At 46.9% G+C, this 22,402-nt stretch overlaps 1 protein-coding gene across 1 annotated transcript in view; it reads left to right on the plus strand.

Annotated features, from left to right (window-relative positions):
* Positions 1-813, plus strand: part of LOC144479395 (adenomatous polyposis coli protein 2-like) — a 57,664-nt gene extending 56,851 nt beyond the window's left edge. The window contains exon 6 of the mRNA XM_078198017.1: positions 679-813. Coding sequence (XP_078054143.1) covers positions 679-813 — 135 coding nt within the window. The remainder of the gene's footprint in view (positions 1-678) is intronic.
* Positions 814-22,402: the final 21,589 nt, after the last annotated feature.

Here is a 22,402-nt window from a genome sequence, read left to right on the forward strand (position 1 = left end):
TTGCGTATAAATCATTATTCATGAATGGTTGAAGCAAATTGGCAGTTGGTCAGAAGGATAAAGGAGGTCCTTCAGGAGAATAATATCCTTTCTAATGTCTTTTCCACAAGGAAAGTCAAAGCCTTCCCAGTCCTGGACTCTTCCCTTATATCCCCCACCCTGCCCAGCACACCTCCCTCCAGTAAGATCCTTCCCAAACTCCCTGAAAATTGATCATGTCCTGTTCAAAATGGTGTTGACTTTCTTGAGCGTTATTGGAGCTGGCGAGTGGAGAGGATTGCATTACATTCCTGACTTGTGCCTTGCAGATGGTGGAGAGGCTTTGGGGAGCCAGGAGGTGAGTTACTTGCCACGGAATTCCCAGCCTCTGACCTGCTCCTGTAGTCACTGTATTTGAATAGCTACTCAACCGTTCATGATTTTATTGTGTGGCTAGCACTTCCCAGTGCAGTTTTGTGGTGATTGGATATTCAGACACAGGGATCACTATAACAACTAAGAATATGAACTCTGGTTGTTACTTCCCTCCGTAGTCAAGGCCAATAAATTGTATTGTTACCCCAGCGAAGACCAAATAACACAGGATGGACTAGAAATTGGAGCTCAAACTCTCTGGTCTAACCCCTTTGGCGCTTTGAAGAAAAACTCATTGCTTTATACTATTTCTTTTCCTGACAGGCGCGAATGAACCGGATCCAACAGATTGAAAAGGAAATTCTTCGGCTCCAGCAGAAGGGACATCAGGCAGAGGTCAGATTCAAAGACATTGCCATATTTTGTATAGCCTGTTATGAAGTAATAACTAGAAACTAGAAGATACCCATAAAAAGCAAGGCTGTTTATTTCAATTGAAAATCTATCTGACCTCAGGTACAAAGCTGGAATGGGTTTACGTCTCAGAGGCTGAATCTGGAGACTGGATTGTAATTTTCAATTCACTGAATGCATTCTTCATCAGATTATACTTTGCAAGAGTTGTAAAAATATTTTCCCACCAAATGGCATCATATTTTTAGTTGCATTGTTATTTTTAAATGATGCGTGATGAAGAGTTTGATAAGATGGGATTTGAAGTACATTATATTTGTTTCCTGTGACCCGGAGGTCTACCACACATGACTGAGTTTGTGTTGGATAACTTTCAATGCTGCGAAGTGTTTTTACAATTGCAGTTACTGCCCTATTTCTACCAAGAACATAGATATTTTTGCATGTGCATTTAGTCGGTCAGTGGTACAAAACTTGAGTATTGCTGAAAAAAGAGACATGCTGTTGAAGTTTTTTGCCTTGCACTCATCAGAACAGCTTGCAAGAAATTATCAAACTGTAACCGGGAGACTACAATTTATACTGCATGAAACATGATGCAGGACACTGCAATCGGCACTCTATTCTCATGCAGTAGTTTAGAAAAGTTTAGATAGCATGTGCATTTCTTGTCTGCCATTTTTCATATTGTCTAATGCAAATTCCTGTCACGTATTTCACATCCATAACACAATAACAAATCACCATTCAAAAACCTTGCAAGTCACAAATGGCAACCAAATTTGGAACTACCTGATTATTTTGCACAAGGACAGATCAAATAAATGCTTAAGAAGTATTCAGATGAGCACTTGAAACATCATTGCATGAAAGGCTATGGACCAAATGCTGGAAAAGGGGATGAGAGTAGATAGGTGCTTGATGGCCAGCGCAGATTCAATGGGCCGAAGGGCCTCTTTCTGTAAAGTTCTCCGGCCCCAAAGCCGAAAAATCCTGCCCAAGGTCAACAGACCTTTGCATGGTTCACCCCCTGCCCACTACAATTCGCTTGGCAGACAGGATGGGAAATTTCCCCCTATGACCCAATACACTCTACCGAAATTCTTTGTTACAAAAAATTTCAGATAAATCCCCTTCTCTGCTTCAGTGGCAATAACAAATTTCTGCATCTACTATGGGCAACAACAGTTTAGATTTATAGAGTGCCTCTACTGTGGTAAAACATTCCAAGGCGTTTCACAGGACCACTATCAAATAAAATTTGACATTGAGCCTCGTAAGAAGGCATTAGGAGGACAGGTGACCAAAGGCAAGGTAGATTTCAAGAAGTGTCTTCAAAAGCAGGAGAGAGATTTCATAGAAATCATAGAAACCCTACAGTGCAGAAGGAGGCCATTCGGCCCATCGAGTCTGCACCGACCACAATCCCACCCAGACCCTACCCCCACATATTTACCCGCTAATCCCTCTAACCTACACATCTCAGGGGCAATTTTAACCTGTCCAATCAACGTAACCCGCACATCTTTGGACTGTGGGAGGAAACCGGAGCACCCGGAGGAAACCCACGCAAACACGAGGAGAATGTGCAAACTCCACACAGACAGTGATCCGAGCCGGGAATCGAACCCAGGACCCTGGAGCTGTGAAGCAGCAGTGCTAACCACTGTGCTACCGTGCCGCCTTTAGGGAGGTGAAGAGATTTAAAGAGGGAACATGAAGTTTTGGGCCTATGCAGCTGAATAATTGAATCCCCACAGTGCAGAAAGAGGCCAATTGGCCCATCGAGACTGCACCAACAGCAATCCCACCCAGGCTTTATCCCCGTAACTCCATGTAGTTACCCTGCTAAGTTCCCAGACAATAAGAGGCAATTGAGCATAACCAATCAATCTAACCTGCACATCTTTGGACTGTGGGAGGAAACCGGAGCACCTGAAGGAAACCCACACAGAAATGAAGTTACTGTGAAAATCCCCTAGTTGCCACACTCCGGCGCATGTTCAGGTACACTGAGGGAGAGTTTAGCATGGCCAATGCACCTAAACAGCACATCTTGTGGTCTGTGGGAGGAAACCGGAGCACCCGGAGGAAACCCACGCAGACATGGGGAGAACATGCGCACTCCGCACAGACAGTGACCCAAACCTGGAATCGAACCCGGGTTCCTGGAGCTGTGAGGCAGCAATGCTAACCACTGTGTCACTGTGCCGCCCAACTGTCAATGGTGGAGCAGTTAAATGTTCAAGAGACCAGAATTGGAATGATGCAAAGAGATTTCGGAAAGTTGTAGGACATGGATCTGGGGGTGGGGTGGGGGGCGAAGCCATGGAAGGATTTAAAAACAAGGATGAGAATTTTAAAATCAAGGCTTATGTGTCAAGTGTCTTCTCATCAGCATAACTTCCCATCCTTGGCATGGACCTACGCGAGCTTGATGGATGGGATTTTCCGGCTATTCCCCGCCAGTGAGATCTTCCGGTCCCCACCGATGGTGACCTCCCCATCGTAGGTTCCCCGGTGACGGAGGGTGTAAACAACTGGAAACCCTGTTGACAGTGGCAAGGGCGGAAGATTCCACCGCCTGCCAATGGCGGGAATCCCACCAAATTGTTTTATTCCATTTTCACGAATCGTGAAATCAAATGGAATGTTGGCCTTTATCGCGAGGGGGATAGAATATAAAAGCAGGGAGGTCTTGCTGCAACTGTACAAGGCACTGGTGAGGCCGCAACTGGAGTACTGTGTGCAGTTTTGGTCCCCTTATTTGCGAAAGGATATATTGGCCTTGGAGGGAGTGCAAAGAAGGTTCACCAGGTTGATACCGGAGATGAGGGGTGTAGCTTATGAGGAGAGATTAAACAGATTGGGTCTGTACTCGTTGGAGTTTAGAAGGATGAGGGGTGATCTTATAGAGACATATAAGATAATGAAGGGGCTGGATAGGGTAGAGGTGGAGAGATTCTTTCCACTTAGAAGGGAAACCAGAACTAGAGGGCACAGCCTCAAAATAAGGGGGGGCCGGTTCAGAACAGAGTTGAGGGGGAACTTCTTCTCTCAGAGGGTAGTGAATCTCTGGAATTCTCTGCCCATTGAAGTGGTGGAGGCTATCTCGTTGAATATGTTTAAATCACGGGTAGATAGTTTTCTGATCGATAAGGGAATTAGGGGTTATGGGGAGCAGGCGGGTAAGTGGAACTGATTCGCTTCAGATCAGCCGTGATCTTGTTGAATGGCGGGGCAGGCTCGAAGGGCCAGATGGCCTACTCCTGCTCCTATTTCTTATGTTCTTATGTTACCCTCGTCCTTCGAGGGTGATCTTGTGTGAACCCGTTGCCAAATTCTTCCCTAAAATTAATTGGGCATTGCATGGAATAACACCCTGAAACTGTTACAGCGACTGATCCTCTGACTCACTGTGAGCAGCACCTTCGGAGAGCTGAAATAAAAATAGGAAAATGCTGGAAATACTCAGCAGGTCAGGCAGCATCTGCAAAGAGAGCAGAGTTAATGGCCAGAATTCTTTGACCTCACCCCTGGCTGGGATTCTCTGGCCCTGTGCAGTGAATGGAGTTTTGGCAAAGCACCCAATTCTCCATTCTCACTGGCAGCGGTAGCAGGGCGAACGAGATTGGAGAATTCGGCCAATGTTTAAGGTCATCAGCATCATTGGAGACGTGAAAGTTATAAGTTCCCAGTGTCAAGTACGCATTCATTATACTTCCGAAATGACTCTTTGTAATAGATGCAAAACAAACTTAAAAAAGAAGAAATGTAACCAGTTACTTCATCTCTGAATTCACACTGTTTCCTAAAATCTACAAGTAATCAGTAAAGTTTTAAAGTTTATTTATTAGTGTCACAAGTAGGCTTACATTAACATTGCAATGAAGTTACTGTGAAAATCCCCTAGTCGCCACACTCCGGCACCTGTTCGGGTACACTGAGGGAGAATTTAGCATGGCCAATGCACCTAACCAGCACGTCTTTGAACTGTGGGAGGAAGCTGGAGCATTCGGAGGAAACCCACGCAGACACGGGGAGAATGTGCAAACTCCGCACAGACAGTGACCCAAGCCGGGAATCGAACCCGGGTCCCTGGTGCTGTGAGGCAGCAATGCTCATCGCTGTGTCACCGTGCCACCCACATGACCTTGCTTATCAGCCTTGCTAACTTACAAACAGCTTTATTTAGCTGCATAGTAGGATAGAATCCCTACAGTGTAGAGGGAGGCCATTTGGCCCACCGAGTCTGCACCGACTCTCTGACAGAGCATCTTACTCAGATCCATCCCCAGCCCTATCTCCGTAACTCCACACATTTACCTTGCTAATCCCTCTGGTCTACACTAATGGGCACGGCCAATCCACCTAACCTGCACACTTTTGGACTGTCGGAGGAAACCGGAGCACCCGGAGGAAACCCATGCAAGCATGGGGAGAATGTGCAAAACTCCACACAGTCACCCAAGGCCCGGGTCCCTGGTGCTGTGAGGCAGTGCTAACCACTGTGCTACCATTCCACTCTTTGAGCAGTATCTGAGTAGTAGCCTTAAGGGGACAAGTCACATTAATGGCTAAACATCACAAGCATGTTCCAGATTCCAGATTAGGCCCCTGGGTCTTGGTGCCAGTGCATCACGACCATCATCCCGGTACCAAAGATAAGCCAGGCAGCGTGCCTTAATGACTATTGTCCGGTGGCTCTGACATCCATCGTTATGAAGTGTTTTGAAAGGTTAGTCATGGCACGAGACTCCCAGATTGGCTGGATCCACTGCAGTTCGCCTCCTGCCACAACAGGTCCACAGCTAATGCTATCTCCCTGGCCCTACACTCAAGCCTGGAACACGCAGGTAACAAAGACACCGATGTCAGACTCCTAGTTCTTGACTACAGCTCAGCCTTTAACACAATTCTTCCTACGAAACTCATCTTCGTGGCCTGGGGCTTGGCTCCTCCCTCTGCAACTGGGTCCTAGGCTTCCTAACCCACAGACCACAATCAATAAGGATAGGCAACAACACCTCCCCCACGATCATCCTCAACACCGGTGCCCGACAAGGCTGTGTCCTCAGCCCCTTACTATACTCCTTATATACCTTTGACTGTGTGGCCAAATTCCCAGTGAGAACAAACCAAGTTTCTCCAACCTCTCCTCATAGCTAATGCCCTCCATACCAGGCAACATCCTGATAAATCTTTTCTGTACCCTCTCCAAAATCTCCACATCCTTCTGGTAGTGTGGCGACCAGAATTGAGCACTATATTCCAAGTGCGGCCTAACTAAGGTTCTATAAAGCTGCAACATGACTTGCCAATTTTTAAACTCAGTGCCCTGGCCGATGAAGGCAAGCATGCCGTATGCCTTCTTGACTACCTTCTCCACCTGCATTGCCATTTTCAGTAACCTGTGTACCTGTACACCCAGATCCCTCTGCCTATCAATACTCTAAAGGGTTCTGCCATTTACTATATATTTCCTATCTTTATTAGATCTTCCAAAATGCATTACCTCACATTTGTCCGGATTAAAGTTTATTTATTAGTCACAAGTAGCCTTCCATTCACACTGCAATGAAGTTACTGTGAAAATCCCCTCGTTACCACACTCCGATGCCTGTTCGGGTACACTGAGGGAAAATTTAGCATAGCCAATTCCCCTAACCAGCATGTCTTTGGGCTGTGGGAGGAAACCAGAGCACCCGGAGGAAATCCACACAGACACAGGGAGAATGTGTAAACTCCACACAGACAGTGACCCAAGCCAGGAATCGAACCCAGGTCCCTGGTGCTGTGAGGCAGCAGTGCTAAGCACCGTGCCACCCCAAATTAAGCAGAAATTACCTCTGAGTCATTTGCATATTGAAACTATGAATGGGAGTGATTAGTTTATTTTTCAAAGAAGCGTGATCACAACTTGAAGAGTCTTTACAGCCAGCCCGCTTCCTGAAGCAGCTGTGGCGTCCCATTCCACCACTACAGAAATAACTTTTCCTTATTTAAGTGTGAGTAACAAAGATTTAAAAAAAACAACACAAACAACAGGTCAGAGACAAACAGAGAAATTTAGCATTTAAATGAAATGATTTTATTGGCTTTGAATATGTACACAGACGTGATTGCTACATGTGTATTATACAGCTAATTCCAATCAGCTACTGATCGGTCCATTAAATATCTGCATTGGTAACAAAGGGATGTGTGTATTCCCATTTGGAACTGTACTACACACAGCTAATTCACATAGCATTGCTCAACTCTGTTATATCTCAACTGGGTGTTATAGTGGTTATGGTACTGGGTCTGTGGTTCTGGGACTATGATATAGTCACTTGATCGGTCTGAGATCAATTGAAGTTTAAAGTTTATTTATTAATGTCACAAGTATGCTTACATTAACAATGCAATGAAGTTGCTGTGAAAATCCCCTAGTCGCCAAACTCTGGCACCTGTTTGGGTACACTAAGGAAGAATTTAGCATGGACAATGCACCGACCTAACCAGCATGTCTTTGCAGACTGTGGATGGAAACTGGAGTACCCGGAGGAAATCCACGCAGATATGGGGAGAACATGCAAACACTGCACAGACAGTTACCCAAGCTGGATATTGAACCCGGGTCCCTGGCGCTATGAGGCAGCAGTGCTAACCACTGTGCCACTGTGCCGCCCAGCAGTCCTGAACTATATGAGTGACATGAATTCAAATCCCACCATGAGCAGCCGGATAATTTTAATTCAATTGATTGAATTAAATCTGGAACAGAACTTCTAGTATCAGCTGTAGTGACCATGAAATTATTGGAGTGTTGTGAAAACCCATCTTTTAAAAATTTATTCGTGGGACATGAGCGTCACTGGCTGGCCAGCATTTATTGCCCATCCCTGGTTGCTATTGTTCAGAAGGCAGTTGAGAGTCAACCACATTGCTGTGGCTCTGGAGTCACATGTAGGCCAGACCAGGTAAGGATGACATTACTTTCCCTAAAGGACATTGGTGAACCAGCTGGGTTTTTATGACAATTGACAATGGTTTCATGGTCATCAGTAGGTTCTTCGTTCCAGATATTCCAAATAATCCCATGGTGGGATTCGAACTCGGTCCCCAGAACATTAGTTAAGTTTCAGGATTAATAGTCCAGTGAAAATACCACTAAGCCACCGCCTCTCCTTACTAATGTCCTTTAGGGAGGTCCTATATGAGACTCCAGCACCACAGCAATGTGGTTGACTCTTGACTGTCCTCCAAAACAGCCTAGCAAGCCATTCAGTTGTATTCACCTTCTCAGGGACAATTAGGGATGGACAGAAAATGCTGGCATCCAGTGGACCATCCTCACAATCAGACCCTCTCTCACAACATCCTGGGCTGGATTTAGCACTCATCCACCAGCCAGGGGGTGGTGGTGGGGGAGCACATTGAATCCAACATTTGTCACCCATCCCTAATAGATTATTGGTAGCCAGAAGTACAAAGGAACGTGGAGCCAACGCAGGTGGGTGGAGTTAGGATACAGATCAGCCCACAATCTCAGTGAATGGCGGAGCAGGCGCAAGTGACCTCCTCCTGACCCCAGTGACAGGGAGCTGCGCTCAAAAAATCCATGAAAAGTCTGTGGGCAGCTGTCAGAGTAGCAAATGGCAAAACAGCGAGCGAGCATTGTTCCTTGGCCACATGTCCACAAAAAATGTCGGCCTGTGTAAGCTTGGAACAAATTAGTTCACCCAGCGTCGGTGTTTTTTAAAAATAGTTTTGTGTTGAATGTTTGGGTAAGTGGCTTGAACCCAGACATGACTCAGTACCGCTAACGTCCAACTTGTGATACCTTCACAGAATCGGAGAACGGTGACAGCGCAGTTTGTCTCTGCAAAATAGGGGAAGTGGCAGCAAAGTGGTATTGTCACTGGACTAGTAATCCAGGGACTCGGGGTAATGCTCTGGGTGTCCAAACTTGAATCCTGCCACTGCAGATGGTGAAATTTGAATTGAATAAAATTCTGGAATGAAAAGTCTAACGGTGACCGTGGAACCATTATCGGTCATTGTAAAAACCCAACTGGTTCGCTAATATCCTTTTCCTTCCCTTTAAGGAAGGAAATCTACCAACTTTCCCTGGTCTGGCCTACATGTGACTCCAGATCCAATATTTAGTTTATTTATTTATTCGTCACAAGTAAGGTTTACATTAACACTGCAATGAGGTTACTGTGAAAATCCCCTAGTCGCCACATTCCGGTGCCTGAGAATTTAGCATGGCCAGTGCACTTAACCAACACGTCTTTCGGACTGTGGGAGGAAAGCGGAGCACCCGGAGTAAACCCATGGGGAGAACGTGCAGACTCCACACAGACAGTGACCCAAGCCGGAAATCAAAACCCAGGTCCCTGGCGCTGTGAGGCAGCAGTGCTAACCGTTGTGTCACCGTGATTGTTAACTGTCACTTCAAGGGCAATTAGGGATGGGCAATAAATGCTGGCCCAGCCAGCAATGCCCACATCCCATGAACAAAAAAAGAAAAAGCATGCAGCTCAATTCAGAGGAAAGACGAAGCTTCCTGTGTGAGAGACAGTTTGTGAAGCATTTGATTGTGTCGTTATGGTCCATTTGGTGTCAGTCTTGCCGTGAGTCAGCGGTTTATGGGGTCTTCAGCCCCATTGAGGGTTTTAAGCAATCCCTGAATTGCTTTGTTCTCTAGGGTTCTACATGAACAATGTTAACAGAGACTGAAGGATGAGCTGCCTGCTCTAGAAAAATAGCTATTGACAGCTCTGCATACGGGAGGCCGTTAGGTTTCAGTCTTCCCAGAAAAAAACCCAAACCTAAATAGCAGAACGTGATCTCAAAATGCCAGATAGAATCCCAAATCATAAAAATGTAATTAGTCCATGGGCTTGGTCACTTACTTGGATTCAGAGTTGTCATTCATTCTAGGTTATTTTCTGGCTTTGAATCAAAGAATCAGAACAGAAGGGGATGCCATTCGGCCCATTGTACCTGTGCCAGCCCAATTTAGATCCAGTCCCCATCTTTCTCCCTATCACTCTGACAATTTGTGCTCTTCAGATGTCAAATTGTTTATTGAAAGTTCCAATGGAATCTGATTCCACTGCTCTTTCAGGTGTTGTATTCGTAATCACAGTTTGTGAAATAATTTCTCCTTCTTCCTGCTCTTTGCCAATTGGTTTATATTTATGACCTTCGGTTATCGACCCACTTACCGAGTTTCTTCCCACCTTCCTGTTCAAAACCCCTCAGGATTGTGGATACCTCTATGCGGCCTCCATCAACAGAGGCCGTTTGTCAGCCTCCTCGAGTTTAGTGGATTGAAGTGTACATTATGGATCATAAAGATCTCAAGTTCCAGCCCTGATCTCTGCTGAGCTGGATGGTCCTATCGTCATGGTGGCAAAGTGGTTAGCACTGCTGCCTCACAGCGCCAGGGACCCGGGTTCAATTCCTGGCTTGGGTCACTGTCTGTGCGGAGTCTGCACGTTCTCCCCATGTCTGTGTGGGTTTCCTCCGGGTGCTTCGGATTCCTCCGAACGACGTGCTGATTGGGTGCATTGGCCATGCTAAATTCTCCCTCAGTGTACCTGAACAGGCAGTAGAGCGTGGTGACTAGGGGATTTTCACAGTAACTTCATTGCAGTGTTAATGTAAGCCTACTTGTGACACTAATAAATAAATTTTAAAACTTTAGACTCCTATCTGGCACTCCAGTACATGTCATCTGCAATTCAATAGTGACATTTGTGCCTCTGATTCAACCGCTTGTGAGTTCTAGTCCCTATTTGGATGTGAACACAAAATCTAGGCTGACCATCTAGTACAGTATTGAGGGATTGGCGCACCAGCTGTTGGAGGTGTTGCTAAAGCTTTCAGGTGAGATGGTAAACTAAAATCCCCTCTGCCCTCTCAGTTGGATGTAAAAGATCCAATTTTGAAGGAGAGTAAGAGTTTTTCCTGGTATCCTGCTGGATTTTGATCCCTTAATCCTGTTGCCCAAAAGAGATTAGCTGGTCACTAAAGAGCAGCACGGTCGCGACAGTGATTAGCACTGCTGCCTCACAGCACCAGGGATCCGGGTTCAGTTCTGGCCTTGGGCAACTGTCTGTGTGGAGTTTGCATGTTCTTCCCGTGTTTGCCTGGGTTTCCTCCGGGTGCTCCAGTTTCCTCCCACAGTCCAAAGATGTACAGGTTAGGTGGACTGGCCATGCTAAATTGCCCCTTATTGTCCCAAGCTGTGTAGGTTAGATAGGTTAAGTTTAAGTTTGTTTATATGTTAGGTTATTATTAGTTGATTAGGTTCATTGGCCATGCTAAATTCTCCCTCAGTGAACCCAGACAGGCGCTGGAGTATGGCGACTCGGGGATTTTCACAGTAGCTTCATTGCAGTGTTAATGTAAGCCTACTTGTGACAAATAAATAAACTTGAAAACTTAAACTTAGTGTCACAAGCATCTTTTGGACGTCAAATGTCATGAACATTTGCTCTGAATTGTCACGAGAGGTTGGGATTAGGCCAGGTGGGCCATGATTCTGATTTCTCGCTCTGCGCATGTTTTGCTTTTCTGGCCTCTTTCGCCGTCAGATTGAGAGAAGAAAAATCACACAATCGCAGAATTGTTACAGCACAGAAGGAGGCCATTTGGCCCATCGCGTCTGAGGCAGCTCTCCAAATTAGCATGATGGCTTAGTGCCATTCACCTGCCTTTTCCCTGTACTCCTGCACACTGTTTCTATTCAAGTAATCATCTAATGTCCTTTTGAATGCCTCAGTTGAACCTGCCTTTACCACACTTCCAGGCTATGCATCCGGGCTTCTCACTGCAGTTGGGTCCTGGAAAGTCAGTGTCTGAGAATACCATTTTCATTGGCTGTGAGGCCTCCTGTGAATCATAGAATCCCTACAGTGCAGAAGGAGGCCATTCGGCCCATCGAGTCTGCACCGACCACAATCCCACCCAGGCCCTATCCCCATAACCCCATGCATTTACCCTAGCTAGTCCTCCTGACACTAAGGGGCAATTTTAGCATGGCCAATCCACTTAACCCGCACATCTTTGGACTGCGGGAGGAAACTGGAGGAAACCCACACAGACACGGGGAGAACATGCAAACTCCACACAGACAGTGACCCAAGTCGGGAATCGAACCCGGGACCCTGGCGCTGTGAGGCAGCAGTGCTAACCACTGTGCCACCGTGTCGCCCCGTGTGCTCGAATAGTCTGCTGCTACTCCCCATCATGGCTGACAGGTGAAGAACGGCCACACAGTTATCATAATGTCATGTAACTGTTCTCTATGGACCATAATTCCAAAACCAATGGGGAGAAACGCAGGGGAAGAAATAATTCAGCACATTTATTGCTACTGAAGGGAGTAATATGTCTGTTTTCTCTGGTCCTCCTCCTTCATTAGGAACCCACTGTATGAATCAGCAACAGATTATTTTTCACAGGCGTAACACAATAGGGAAAAAAATATCAGTCTTTCTTTACAGAGTAAGACACAATGAAATGTCCAGCATCTGTAAGTCTCCAGAATTGTTGCCAAATCTAATGTTTTGTTCTGAGAACAGTTTCACATCCCCTCGTTCCTCAACGAGAGAATAAATAGCTCTGGTTCCCCTCAATGCAAATTTCAAACACTGAATATTTTACCCAGCGGAATTGCAGACAGGTTGCTGGATGTGACTCCAGGATGGGAAATTGCACATTTGCTTAAAAGTCTCAAAAGAGACATCGCTACTAGGAAATGCACACAAAAAGGATGCTGAAAAAAATTGAAGAAGAACACCTTTGAAGTCACCACATTTTACAGACCTTGGTTTTTTTACCCCGTGTTGCTAGGGTGAAAAGAAAAGGTAGTTGTGAAAAGATTAACTGCTTGCTTTGTGATTGGGTGTCGGAGATGACATCAGGGATGTAGCAGTCAGGCAGTGGCCGCTCTCTCTCTCTCTCTCTCTCCCCCTCTCTCCTCTTCAGCTGTCATCTTGAGTGCTGTGCCAGAATTGTGTGGAAGCTGAGGGATTTGCATTGAAGCAGACGAAACCGGGGTCTCAGTGGACAATTCTACCCGGTCTCTCCATCGTGTGTTCTGTTGGCGCGTGGGTTCAGCACGTCTACCAGCCCCCCCTCACTTGCCCCACTCCCTCCCACCAGTCCCCCTCCCCAGCCAGACTGAGGAGGACGCAGCCATTTTAATTATTGAGAGGACCGGTGTGTTGTGTTTTTAAAAAAAAATTCTTTATTGTTGGAAGGCTAGCGTGGTGTCTGGGGTGAGTGTGCTTTTTTGAGTCGGTAGACGGATTTTGAAAGGGAGATGTTCGCCCCGAAGGCTCGGAGGACCGGGAGCTGGGTCACATGGTGCTGAAAACTGGGACAGGGGATGTCGGAATCCATCCCGTGCTCCCGTGAGGGGAGTCAGGTAGGAATTTCAAATTGTACAGTCCCCTAGGGTGTACCAAACATGCAGCTTCTGCAGCATACTAATCAGCAGTGGCTGGCTGGGGCCGGTAGCTGCCCTCTTTCTTGGTGTCTGTCTTTTGATTTTAACCCTAGTCCTTTGTTAAACATCAACAAACGTTTCATCCAGATCAATTTTCGTGAATGTCTCACATGGTTCTATGTTTCTGGTCAATCTTCCATCTAAATATCATGTTTGTCCACAATTAGCATTATTGCGATTATTTGCCTCTCAACCTAGCCACCCCCTGCAATATTAGCATAACCCTGAGGAAACATTGTCTGCATAATGTTATTCTTCATTAAGGGCTTGTCAAATGCAAAGGATTTAGGAAATGATGGATGGCCAGTCCCTCTGTCGCTAGTATTTATGAATGCTGCATTTAATCACATTTTTTTTGTCCCTGCCTGTCTTCCGTTCTCCTTCCCTTTTCGGTTTGACAGTAAGATTGGTGGTGAAGCTCGATAGCAGAGAAGCACAGACACACACACTTGGCTTCTGTGTGGACTCAAATCAGTGTGCCAGATCAAATTCCGTTTGTCCCCATTAAATCAAATGCATGATGCAGACATTAGCTTTGCTGCAAAATTCTGCCCATTTTCCCCATTCCATTCTTGCTGTACCTTCACTCTTTAGTCTATTGTCTGGCAAGCCCAGTGACTACAGCACGCTCTTGCACATTAACATCATCTTGAAGAAGGAGCAATGTATTTTGCAGTGTCCCTGTACACTGATTGACACATTCTCATACATAATGAGAGACTTGCCCTCTGCAACAATTGATCTCGATCTGATCCAATACCAGATTTCTTAATTCCCCCCTCTTTCAAATGACCTCTTAGAACATAGAACATAGAACATTACAGCGCAGAACAGGCCCTTCGGCCCACGATGTTGCACCGACCAGTTAAAAAAAAAAACTGTGACCCTCCAACCTAAACCAATTTCTTTTCGTCCATGAACCTATCTACGGATCTCTTAAACGCCCCCAAACTAGGCGCATTTACAACTGATGCTGGCAGGGCATTCCAATCCCTCACCACCCTCTGGGTAAAGAACCTACCCCTGACATCGGTTCTATAACTACCCCCCCTCAATTTAAAGCCATGCCCCCTCGTGCTGGATTTCTCCATCAGAGGAAAAAGGCTATCACTATCCACCCTATCTAAACCTCTAATCATCTTATATGTTTCAATAAGATCCCCTCTTAGCCGCCGCCTTTCCAGCGAAAACAATCCCAAATCCCTCAGCCTCTCCTCATAGGATCTCCCCTCCATACCAGGCAACATCCTGGTAAACCTCCTCTGCACCCTCTCCAAAGCCTCCACATCCTTCCTGTAATGTGGGGACCAGAACTGCACACAGTACTCCAAGTGCGGCCGCACCAGAGTTGTGTACAGTTGCAACATAACGCTACGACTCCTAAATTCAATCCCCCTACCAATAAACGCCAAGACACCATATGCCTTCTTAACAACCTTATCTACTTGATTCCCAACTTTCAGGGATCTATGCACACATACACCTAGATCCCTCTGCTCCTCCACACTATTCAAAGTCCTCCCGTTAGCCCTATACTCAACACATCTGTTATTCCTACCAAAGTGAATTACCTCACACTTCTCCGCATTAAACTCCATCCGCCACCTCTCGGCCCAACTTTGCAACCTGTCTAAGTCTTCCTGCAAACTACGACACCCTTCCTCACTGTCTACCACACCACCGACTTTGGTGTCATCAGCAAATTTGCTAATCCACCCAACTATACCCTCATCCAGATCATTAATAAATATTACAAACAGCAGTGGCCCCAAAACAGATCCCTGAGGTACACCACTTGTAACCGCACTCCATGATGAATATTTACTATCAACCACCACCCTCTGTTTCCTATCCGCTAGCCAATTCCTGATCCAATTTCCTAGATCACCCCCAATCCCATACATCTGCATTTTCTGCAGAAGCCTACCATGGTGAACCTTATCAAACGCCTTACTAAAATCCATATATACCACGTCCACTGCCTTGCCCCCATCCACCTCCTTGGTCACTTTCTCAAAAAACTCAATAAGGTTAGTAAGGCACGACCTACCTGCCACAAAACCATGCTGACTATCACCTATCAATTCATTACTCTCCAAATAACTATAAATCCTATCCCTTATAATTTTTTCCAACATCTTGCCGACAACAGAAGTGAGACTCACCGGTCTATAATTCCCGGGGAAGTCTCTGTTCCCCTTCTTAAACAATGGGACAACATTCGCTAACCTCCAATCTTCTGGTACTATACCAGAGGCCAACGACGACCTGAAGATCAGAGCCAGAGGCTCTGCAATCACTTCTCTTGCCTCCCAGAGAATCCTTGGATAAATCCCATCCGGACCAGGGGATTTATCTATTTTCAGACCCTCCAGAATATCCTGCACATCCTCCTTATCAACTGTAATACTGTCTATTCTACTCCCCTGCAACCCAGTGTCCTCCTCAGCTATATTCATGTCCCCTTGCGTGAACACCGAAGAGAAATATTGGTTCAATGCTTCACCAATCTCCTCCGGTTCCACACATAACTTCCCTCTGCCATCTATAACTGGCCCTAAACTTGCCCTAACCAACCTTCTGTTCTTGACATACCTATAGAACGCCTTAGGATTCTCTTTAACCCTATCCGCCAAAGTCTTCTCATGTCCCCTTTTAGCCCTTCTAAGCTCGCTCTTCAACTCCCTCTTAGCCAATCTAAAGCTTTCTAGTGCACTACCCGAGTGCTCACGTCTCATCCGAACATAAGCCTCCTTTTTCTTTTTAACCAACAAAGAAACTTTTTTGGTGCACCACGGTTCCCTAGCCCTACCAATTCCTCCTTGCCTGACAGGGACATACCTATCACAGACTCGCAGTAGCTGCTCCTTGAAAAAACTCCACATGTCGGACGTTCCCAGTCCCTGTAATCTAGTCCAACCTATGTTTCCTAATTCTCTCCTAATAGCCTCATAATTACCCTTCCCCCAGCTAAAACCACTGGCCCGAGGTTCATGCCTATCCCTTTCCATCACTAAGGTGAACGTAACCGAATTGTGGTCACTATCACCAAAATGCACACCAACTTCCAAGTCTAGCACCTGGTCTGGCTCATTTCCCAGCACCAGATCCAATATAGCCTCACCTCTAGTTGGCCTGTCTACATACTGAGTCAAAAAACCTTCCTGCACGCTTTGAACAAAAACTGACCCCTCTAACGAGCTAGAGCTATAACAATTCCAGTCAATATTAGTCAAGTTAAAATCCCCCATAACAATTGCCCTATTACTTTCACTCCTAAGCAGGATTGACTCCGCAATCCTTTCCTCAACCTCTCTAGAACTTTTAGGAGGTCTATAAAAGACTCCCAACAGGGTGACCTCTCCTCTCCTATTTCTAATCTCCGCCCATACTACCTCAACAGATAAGTCCTCATCAAACCTCCTCTCTGACACTGTGATACAATCTCTGACCAATAATGCTACCCCTCCCCCTCTTCTACCTCCTTCCCTACTTCGACTAAAACATTTGAACCCCGGGACCTGCAGCATCCATTCCTGCCCCTGCTCTATCCATGTCTCTGAAATAGCCACAACATCGAAGTCCCAGGTACTGATCCACGCTGCAAGTTCACCCACTTTATTGCGAATACTCCTGGCATTGAAGTATACACATTTCAAACCCTGCTCCACCCCACCTCTGCAATGCCGTGCATTGCAGTCCCCATCCATGCATCCCTCACTTTCAGCCCCACTACTCAGGATCCCTCCCCCCCCCCGAATCAGTTTAAACCTCCCTGCATGGCCTTAGCAAATTTACCCCCCAGGATATTGGTCCCCTTCTGATTAAGGTGTAGACCATCCTTCTCATAGAGGTCACACCTTCCCCAGTACGAGCCCCAATTGCTTAAGTACCTGAACCCCTCCCTCCTGCACCATCCCCTCAGCCATGAATTCAAACCTTCCCTCTCCCTATTCCTCTCTAAACTATCCCGTGGTACAGGCAAGAGTCCAGAGATAACCACTCTGTCAGTCTTGGCCTTTAGTTTCCACCCCAACTCCATAAATCCCTGCCTAATATCCCCTTCCCCTATCCTCCCTATGTCGTGTGTCCCCACATGTACAATAACTTGTGGTTTATCTCCCTCCCCCCTAAGAGTCCTGAATACCCTGTCAGACACATCCCGGACCCCAGCCCCTGGTAGGCAACACACCAACCCTGAGTCCCTACCTTTAGTTCCGACCCTCCTATCTGTCCCCTTAATTGTGGAGTCCCCAATCACAAGGCCCAGTCTTTTACAGCCCCTCTTATCGGATGCTCATTTTTAAATACCCTCTTTCAAATGCCATTTTAAATGTCTTATTTTTAAATGCCATTGAAAAACTATCTTCAAAAAAACTATCTGTTCTGCCTCCCTTCCCCATGATTGAAGCTATTTTTTTCTCTGCTTATCCCTGCACTGCTTGCAGACAGGAGGTAGGGCAAGTAAACCACAGGCCGCTACCCACACAGAGCTCGAACCTGCCACAGACAGGTGTGTCTGGTGACAAGGATATGCCCACCATCCTGTGTGAATTGTCTTCAAGGCAAACAGTAACTCCCAGAGCAGGAGGCAGAGATTGGGGGGATGGAAGGGGGGGGTGGTCACTGCATGAAGAACTGTTCTCAATTGCTTTGCTTTCTTTTCTTTGCCTGTTCCAAGGTTGCTAAGGTTCATAGAGTCATAGAATGCCTACAGTTTATGAGGAGACAATTTGGCCCATTGACACCAGTCCCACCCAGGCCCTATCCTCAGAACCCCATATATTTACCTTGCTAGTCCCCCTGACACTAAGGGACAATTTAGCATGGCCAGTACACCTAGCCTGCACATCTTTGGACTGTGGGAGGCAACCGGAGCACCTGGAAGAAACCCACGCAGACACGGGGAGAACATGTAGGCTCTGCACAGACAGTCACCCGAGGCTGGAATTGAACCCGAGTCCCTGGCGCTGTGAGGCAGCAGTGCTAACCACTGTACCACCGTGCCACCTCAATACTTTGCACAAAGGGCGCTTCTTGAGAGATGTGGTGCTGAGTGTCAGTAGGCTATTTAATCATGGAGGCATCACGGACAAACTTAATCCCTTTCTCACCCAACCTCCACTCCTGTGATCAAGGACTTCAGGCTTACCTTTTTCCCCCTGTTTCGATCCCAGAGGGAAATTGCCATAACCCGAGATTAGATGCCTCATCACAGACTGGAAAGTGAACCTGAAACCTTTGTGATTGGTATGACTCAAAACAGCACCAACACTGCACTGTTTGAACCTCCTCCTGTAAGTGTGTGGGCACACGACACCACCCGATTGGGGGTGGGAGGGGAACAGACAAGCTGCTGTTGTCGGGGAGATGGGGGTTTGCTGGGTAGCTTGTCAAGCCTGGAGGAAACACTCCTGCAACCCTCGGCCCACAAGCTGGGCTTCAAAAGCACTTACCTCATGGATCCAGTTTCAACTGTGTGTCGTTTGGCAGCATAAGAATCCTTATAGTGCAGAAGGAGGCCATTTGGCCCATCAGATCCGTACCGGCCACGATCCCACCTAGGCCCAATTCCCGTAACCCCACATATTTACCCTGCCATTCCCTCTGACACTAGGGTCAATTTAGCATGGCCAATCAGCCTAACATGCACATCTTTGGACTGTGGGAGGAAACCCACGCAGACACGGGTAGGATGTGCAAACTCCACTCAGACGGTGAACCTGAGGCCGGAATTGAACTCCCGAGTCCCTGACAATGTGAGGCAGCATTGCTGACCATTGTGCCACCCGCATGGTCACATATGAGTCATAAGCTTTGAGATTCAAATCCCACTCCAGAACAAAAATCAAGGTTGACAAGGGAGAGTTGTACAGTATTCCAGGTGCGACATTAAACTGAGGTCCCATCTGCCCGTATGGGTGGATACCAAAGATCCCATGGCAGTATTTTGAAGATGGGAGCCTCATTACTAAATTGCAGAGGGCAAGTTCCCCTCCAAGCCACTCACCATCCTGACTTGGAAATATATCCAGTAAGAGTTTTAACAACACCAGGTTAAAGTCCAACAGGTTTATTTGGTAGCAAATGCCATTAGCTTTTGGAGCGCTGCTCCTTTGTCAGATGGAGTGGAAATCTGCTCTCCTGAGAGCACATTTCCACTCCATCTGACGAAGGAGCAGCGCTCCGAAAGCTAATGGCATTTGCGACCAAATAAACCTGTTGGACTTTAACCTGGTGTTGTTAAAACTCTTACTGTGTTTACCCCAGTCCAACGCCGGCATCTCCACATCATGACTACCATCGAAACCGCAAACTTCCGGCTCCAAGTGGAGAGGATCCCCAAGAAGATCGCGCATATCGACAAGAGAGCAGATTTCCACTCCATCTGACGAAGGAGCAGCGCTCCGAAAGCTAATGGCATTTGCTACCAAATAAACCTGTTGGACTTTAACCTGGTGTTGTTAAAACTCTTACTGTGTTTACCCGAGTCCAACGCCGGCATCTCCACATCTTGGAAATATATCGGTATTCCTTCGCAGTCGCTGGGTCAAAATCCTGGAATTCCCTCCCGAACGGCATTGTGGGTCAACCCACAGAGCATGGACTGCAGTGATTCAAGAAGGTAGCTCACCATCACCTTCTCAAGGGCAACTAGGGATGGGCAATAAATACTGGCCAGCCAGCGACGCCCATGTCCCACAAGAGAATTTCAAAAAAAAATTCTCTGGCAAGCGCATATTGCGTCACGACTGGAGAATCTCACAACAGAGGCCATGATTTGTGACGAGGAGAACCCCTTTTGGGATTTGCTCCAGAGAGGGCATTGACCAGATAACTAAATCACTATTTAAATATGCAGGGTCTGTTTTAAGGCGGATTCTCCCGGCTCCTGGGATTTAGCCACCCAATGCAAAGCTGGCGGGAATCACTACTGGTCTTCAAAAACAGAGACCAGATTTGATGACCAGGCCAGGTGGCTCGGAGGCCATTGCAGCTCCTAGGTGGTCAGGGATATGGCTGGACAGTGCCTTGACACACAGGCAATGCCAAGGGGCGGGCCTGAAAGGGGAGACCTGAAAGGGGCGCTTGAAATAGCTAGGGGAGGGTGGGGTCCTGAAAGGGGATGGCCTTTGGAAACCCCATAGCGGGGTGATGACTAAAATGATTAAGGGCAGAGTTCTCTGACCACACCTGTGGCTGGGATTCTCCGCAGTGAATGGAGCTTTGGCCGAGCGCCAAATTCTCCATCCTTGCCAGAGGCTGTGGCGGGGTGAACGAGATCGGAGAATCGTGGCCTATGTGTGGGTGGATTGCGATTCGGATCGTGCCAACCCACCTGGCGGGAATCTCAACGCTTTTGTCGCCGGGGGCAACACTTAGCAATCTTTCTGGAGAATTTTTTCTACAGATTTGTTACAGGAAGGAAGGAGACCATTTGGCCCCTCATGTCTGTGCTGGCTCTCTGTTGGAGCAATTTACAGGATGCCATTCTGTGCCTTCTCCCCATAATCCTGCACTTCCTTTTCGGATAACAATCCAATTCCCTCTTGAGTGCCTCAATTGAAATTGCCTCCTCCACCCTCGAAGACAGTGCAACGACCATATTTATCCCAACCATTATATTTACACAATAGTTTTTTTTAAAGTAGTTTTTTAAAAGGTTTATTTATTAGTGTCACAAGTAGGCTTACATTAACACTGCAATGAAGTTACTGTGAAAATCCCCTAGCCGCCACACTCCGGCGCCTGTTCAGGTACACTGAGGGAGAATCTAGCATGGCCAATGCACTGAACCAGCACGTCTTTCAGACTGTGGGAGGAAACCGGAGCGCCTGGAGGAAACCCACGCAGACACGGGGAGAATGTGCAAACTCCACACGGACAGCAACCCAAGCCGGGAATCGAACCCAGATCCCTGGTGCTGTGAGGCAGCAGTGCTAACCACTGTGCTGCCATATTTTATATATTTACGAATTAATTGAGCAAATAGATTCCTGCCAGCACATTGATACCCTGCCCTTCGTCTGGTCTCTGTTAAAACTGGAAATGGGTGGATTTGAGCCGGGGTGCGTTTCTGCTTCAGATTATTTGTGTTTTAAACTCTGAGACGATCCCACCCTACTCATCTTTGGAAGTTAACCTTAAAGTTTTAAAAGTTTATTTATTAGTCACAAGTAGGCTTACATTAACACTGCAATGAAGTTACTGTGAAATTCCCTTAGTCGCCACAGTCCGGCGCCTGTTCGGGTCAATACACCTAACCAGCACATCTTTCAAACTGTGGGAGGAAACCGGAGCACTCAGAGGAAACTCACGCAGACATGGGAAGAATGTGCAAACTCCACACAGACAGTGACCCAAGCCGAGAATCAAACCCAGGTCCCTGGTGCTGTGGAGCAGCAGTGCCAATCACTGTGCCACCATGTTGCCCCGGTAGCCTTGTAGCCTTCCCAATGTGGCTCTAGACTCCTGGAACAAAAGTTGAAATTTCTCCTGTTGTCTCATGAACGGGCTTCTGGTGTCAATCTGGTTGTTCTGCTCAGGATCCGGGTGCTCTCATTTTCTCATTATCCACAGACATGTTTCTGAAAGTGCCACCCATCGCCAGCTGACCAATTTTAAGCGTCATTTTGTTTTTCTTTAGAATCGCATGCCGCCTTCAAAGAAATACAGGCCAAAAACCTCCATCCAGGCTGGGATTCTCCGGTGCCGCTGGAAAGTGAATGGAATTTTGGCTGGAACGCCAAATTCCCCATTTTGACTTGCAGCCGGGCGGGCACAGACAAGGTCGGAGAATCCCGCCCACGGGCTGGAATTCTCCAGCCGGTGCTGCTGACGGGACATCACTCTCCGCGCAACAAATCTTTCTTCATGTTGCCTTTGGTTCTTTTGCCAATCACCTTAAATCTGTGCCCTCTGCTGCCAAGGGGAACAATTTATCTCTCTACTCCACCCAGACCCCTCGTGATTTTGAACATATCTTTCAGATCACCACTCAGCCTTCCCTTCACAATGGAGAATTCTCTCACCCACAGAATCATTCTTGCAACTATTTTCTGCAATCTCTCTGACGTCTTCACCTGAATTCAAGTTTAAATTCAATGTGTCCCCTCCAAT

Source organism: Mustelus asterias, chromosome 26 (assembly GCF_964213995.1).
Source record: "Mustelus asterias chromosome 26, sMusAst1.hap1.1, whole genome shotgun sequence".
Lineage (NCBI taxonomy): Eukaryota > Metazoa > Chordata > Chondrichthyes > Carcharhiniformes > Triakidae > Mustelus > Mustelus asterias.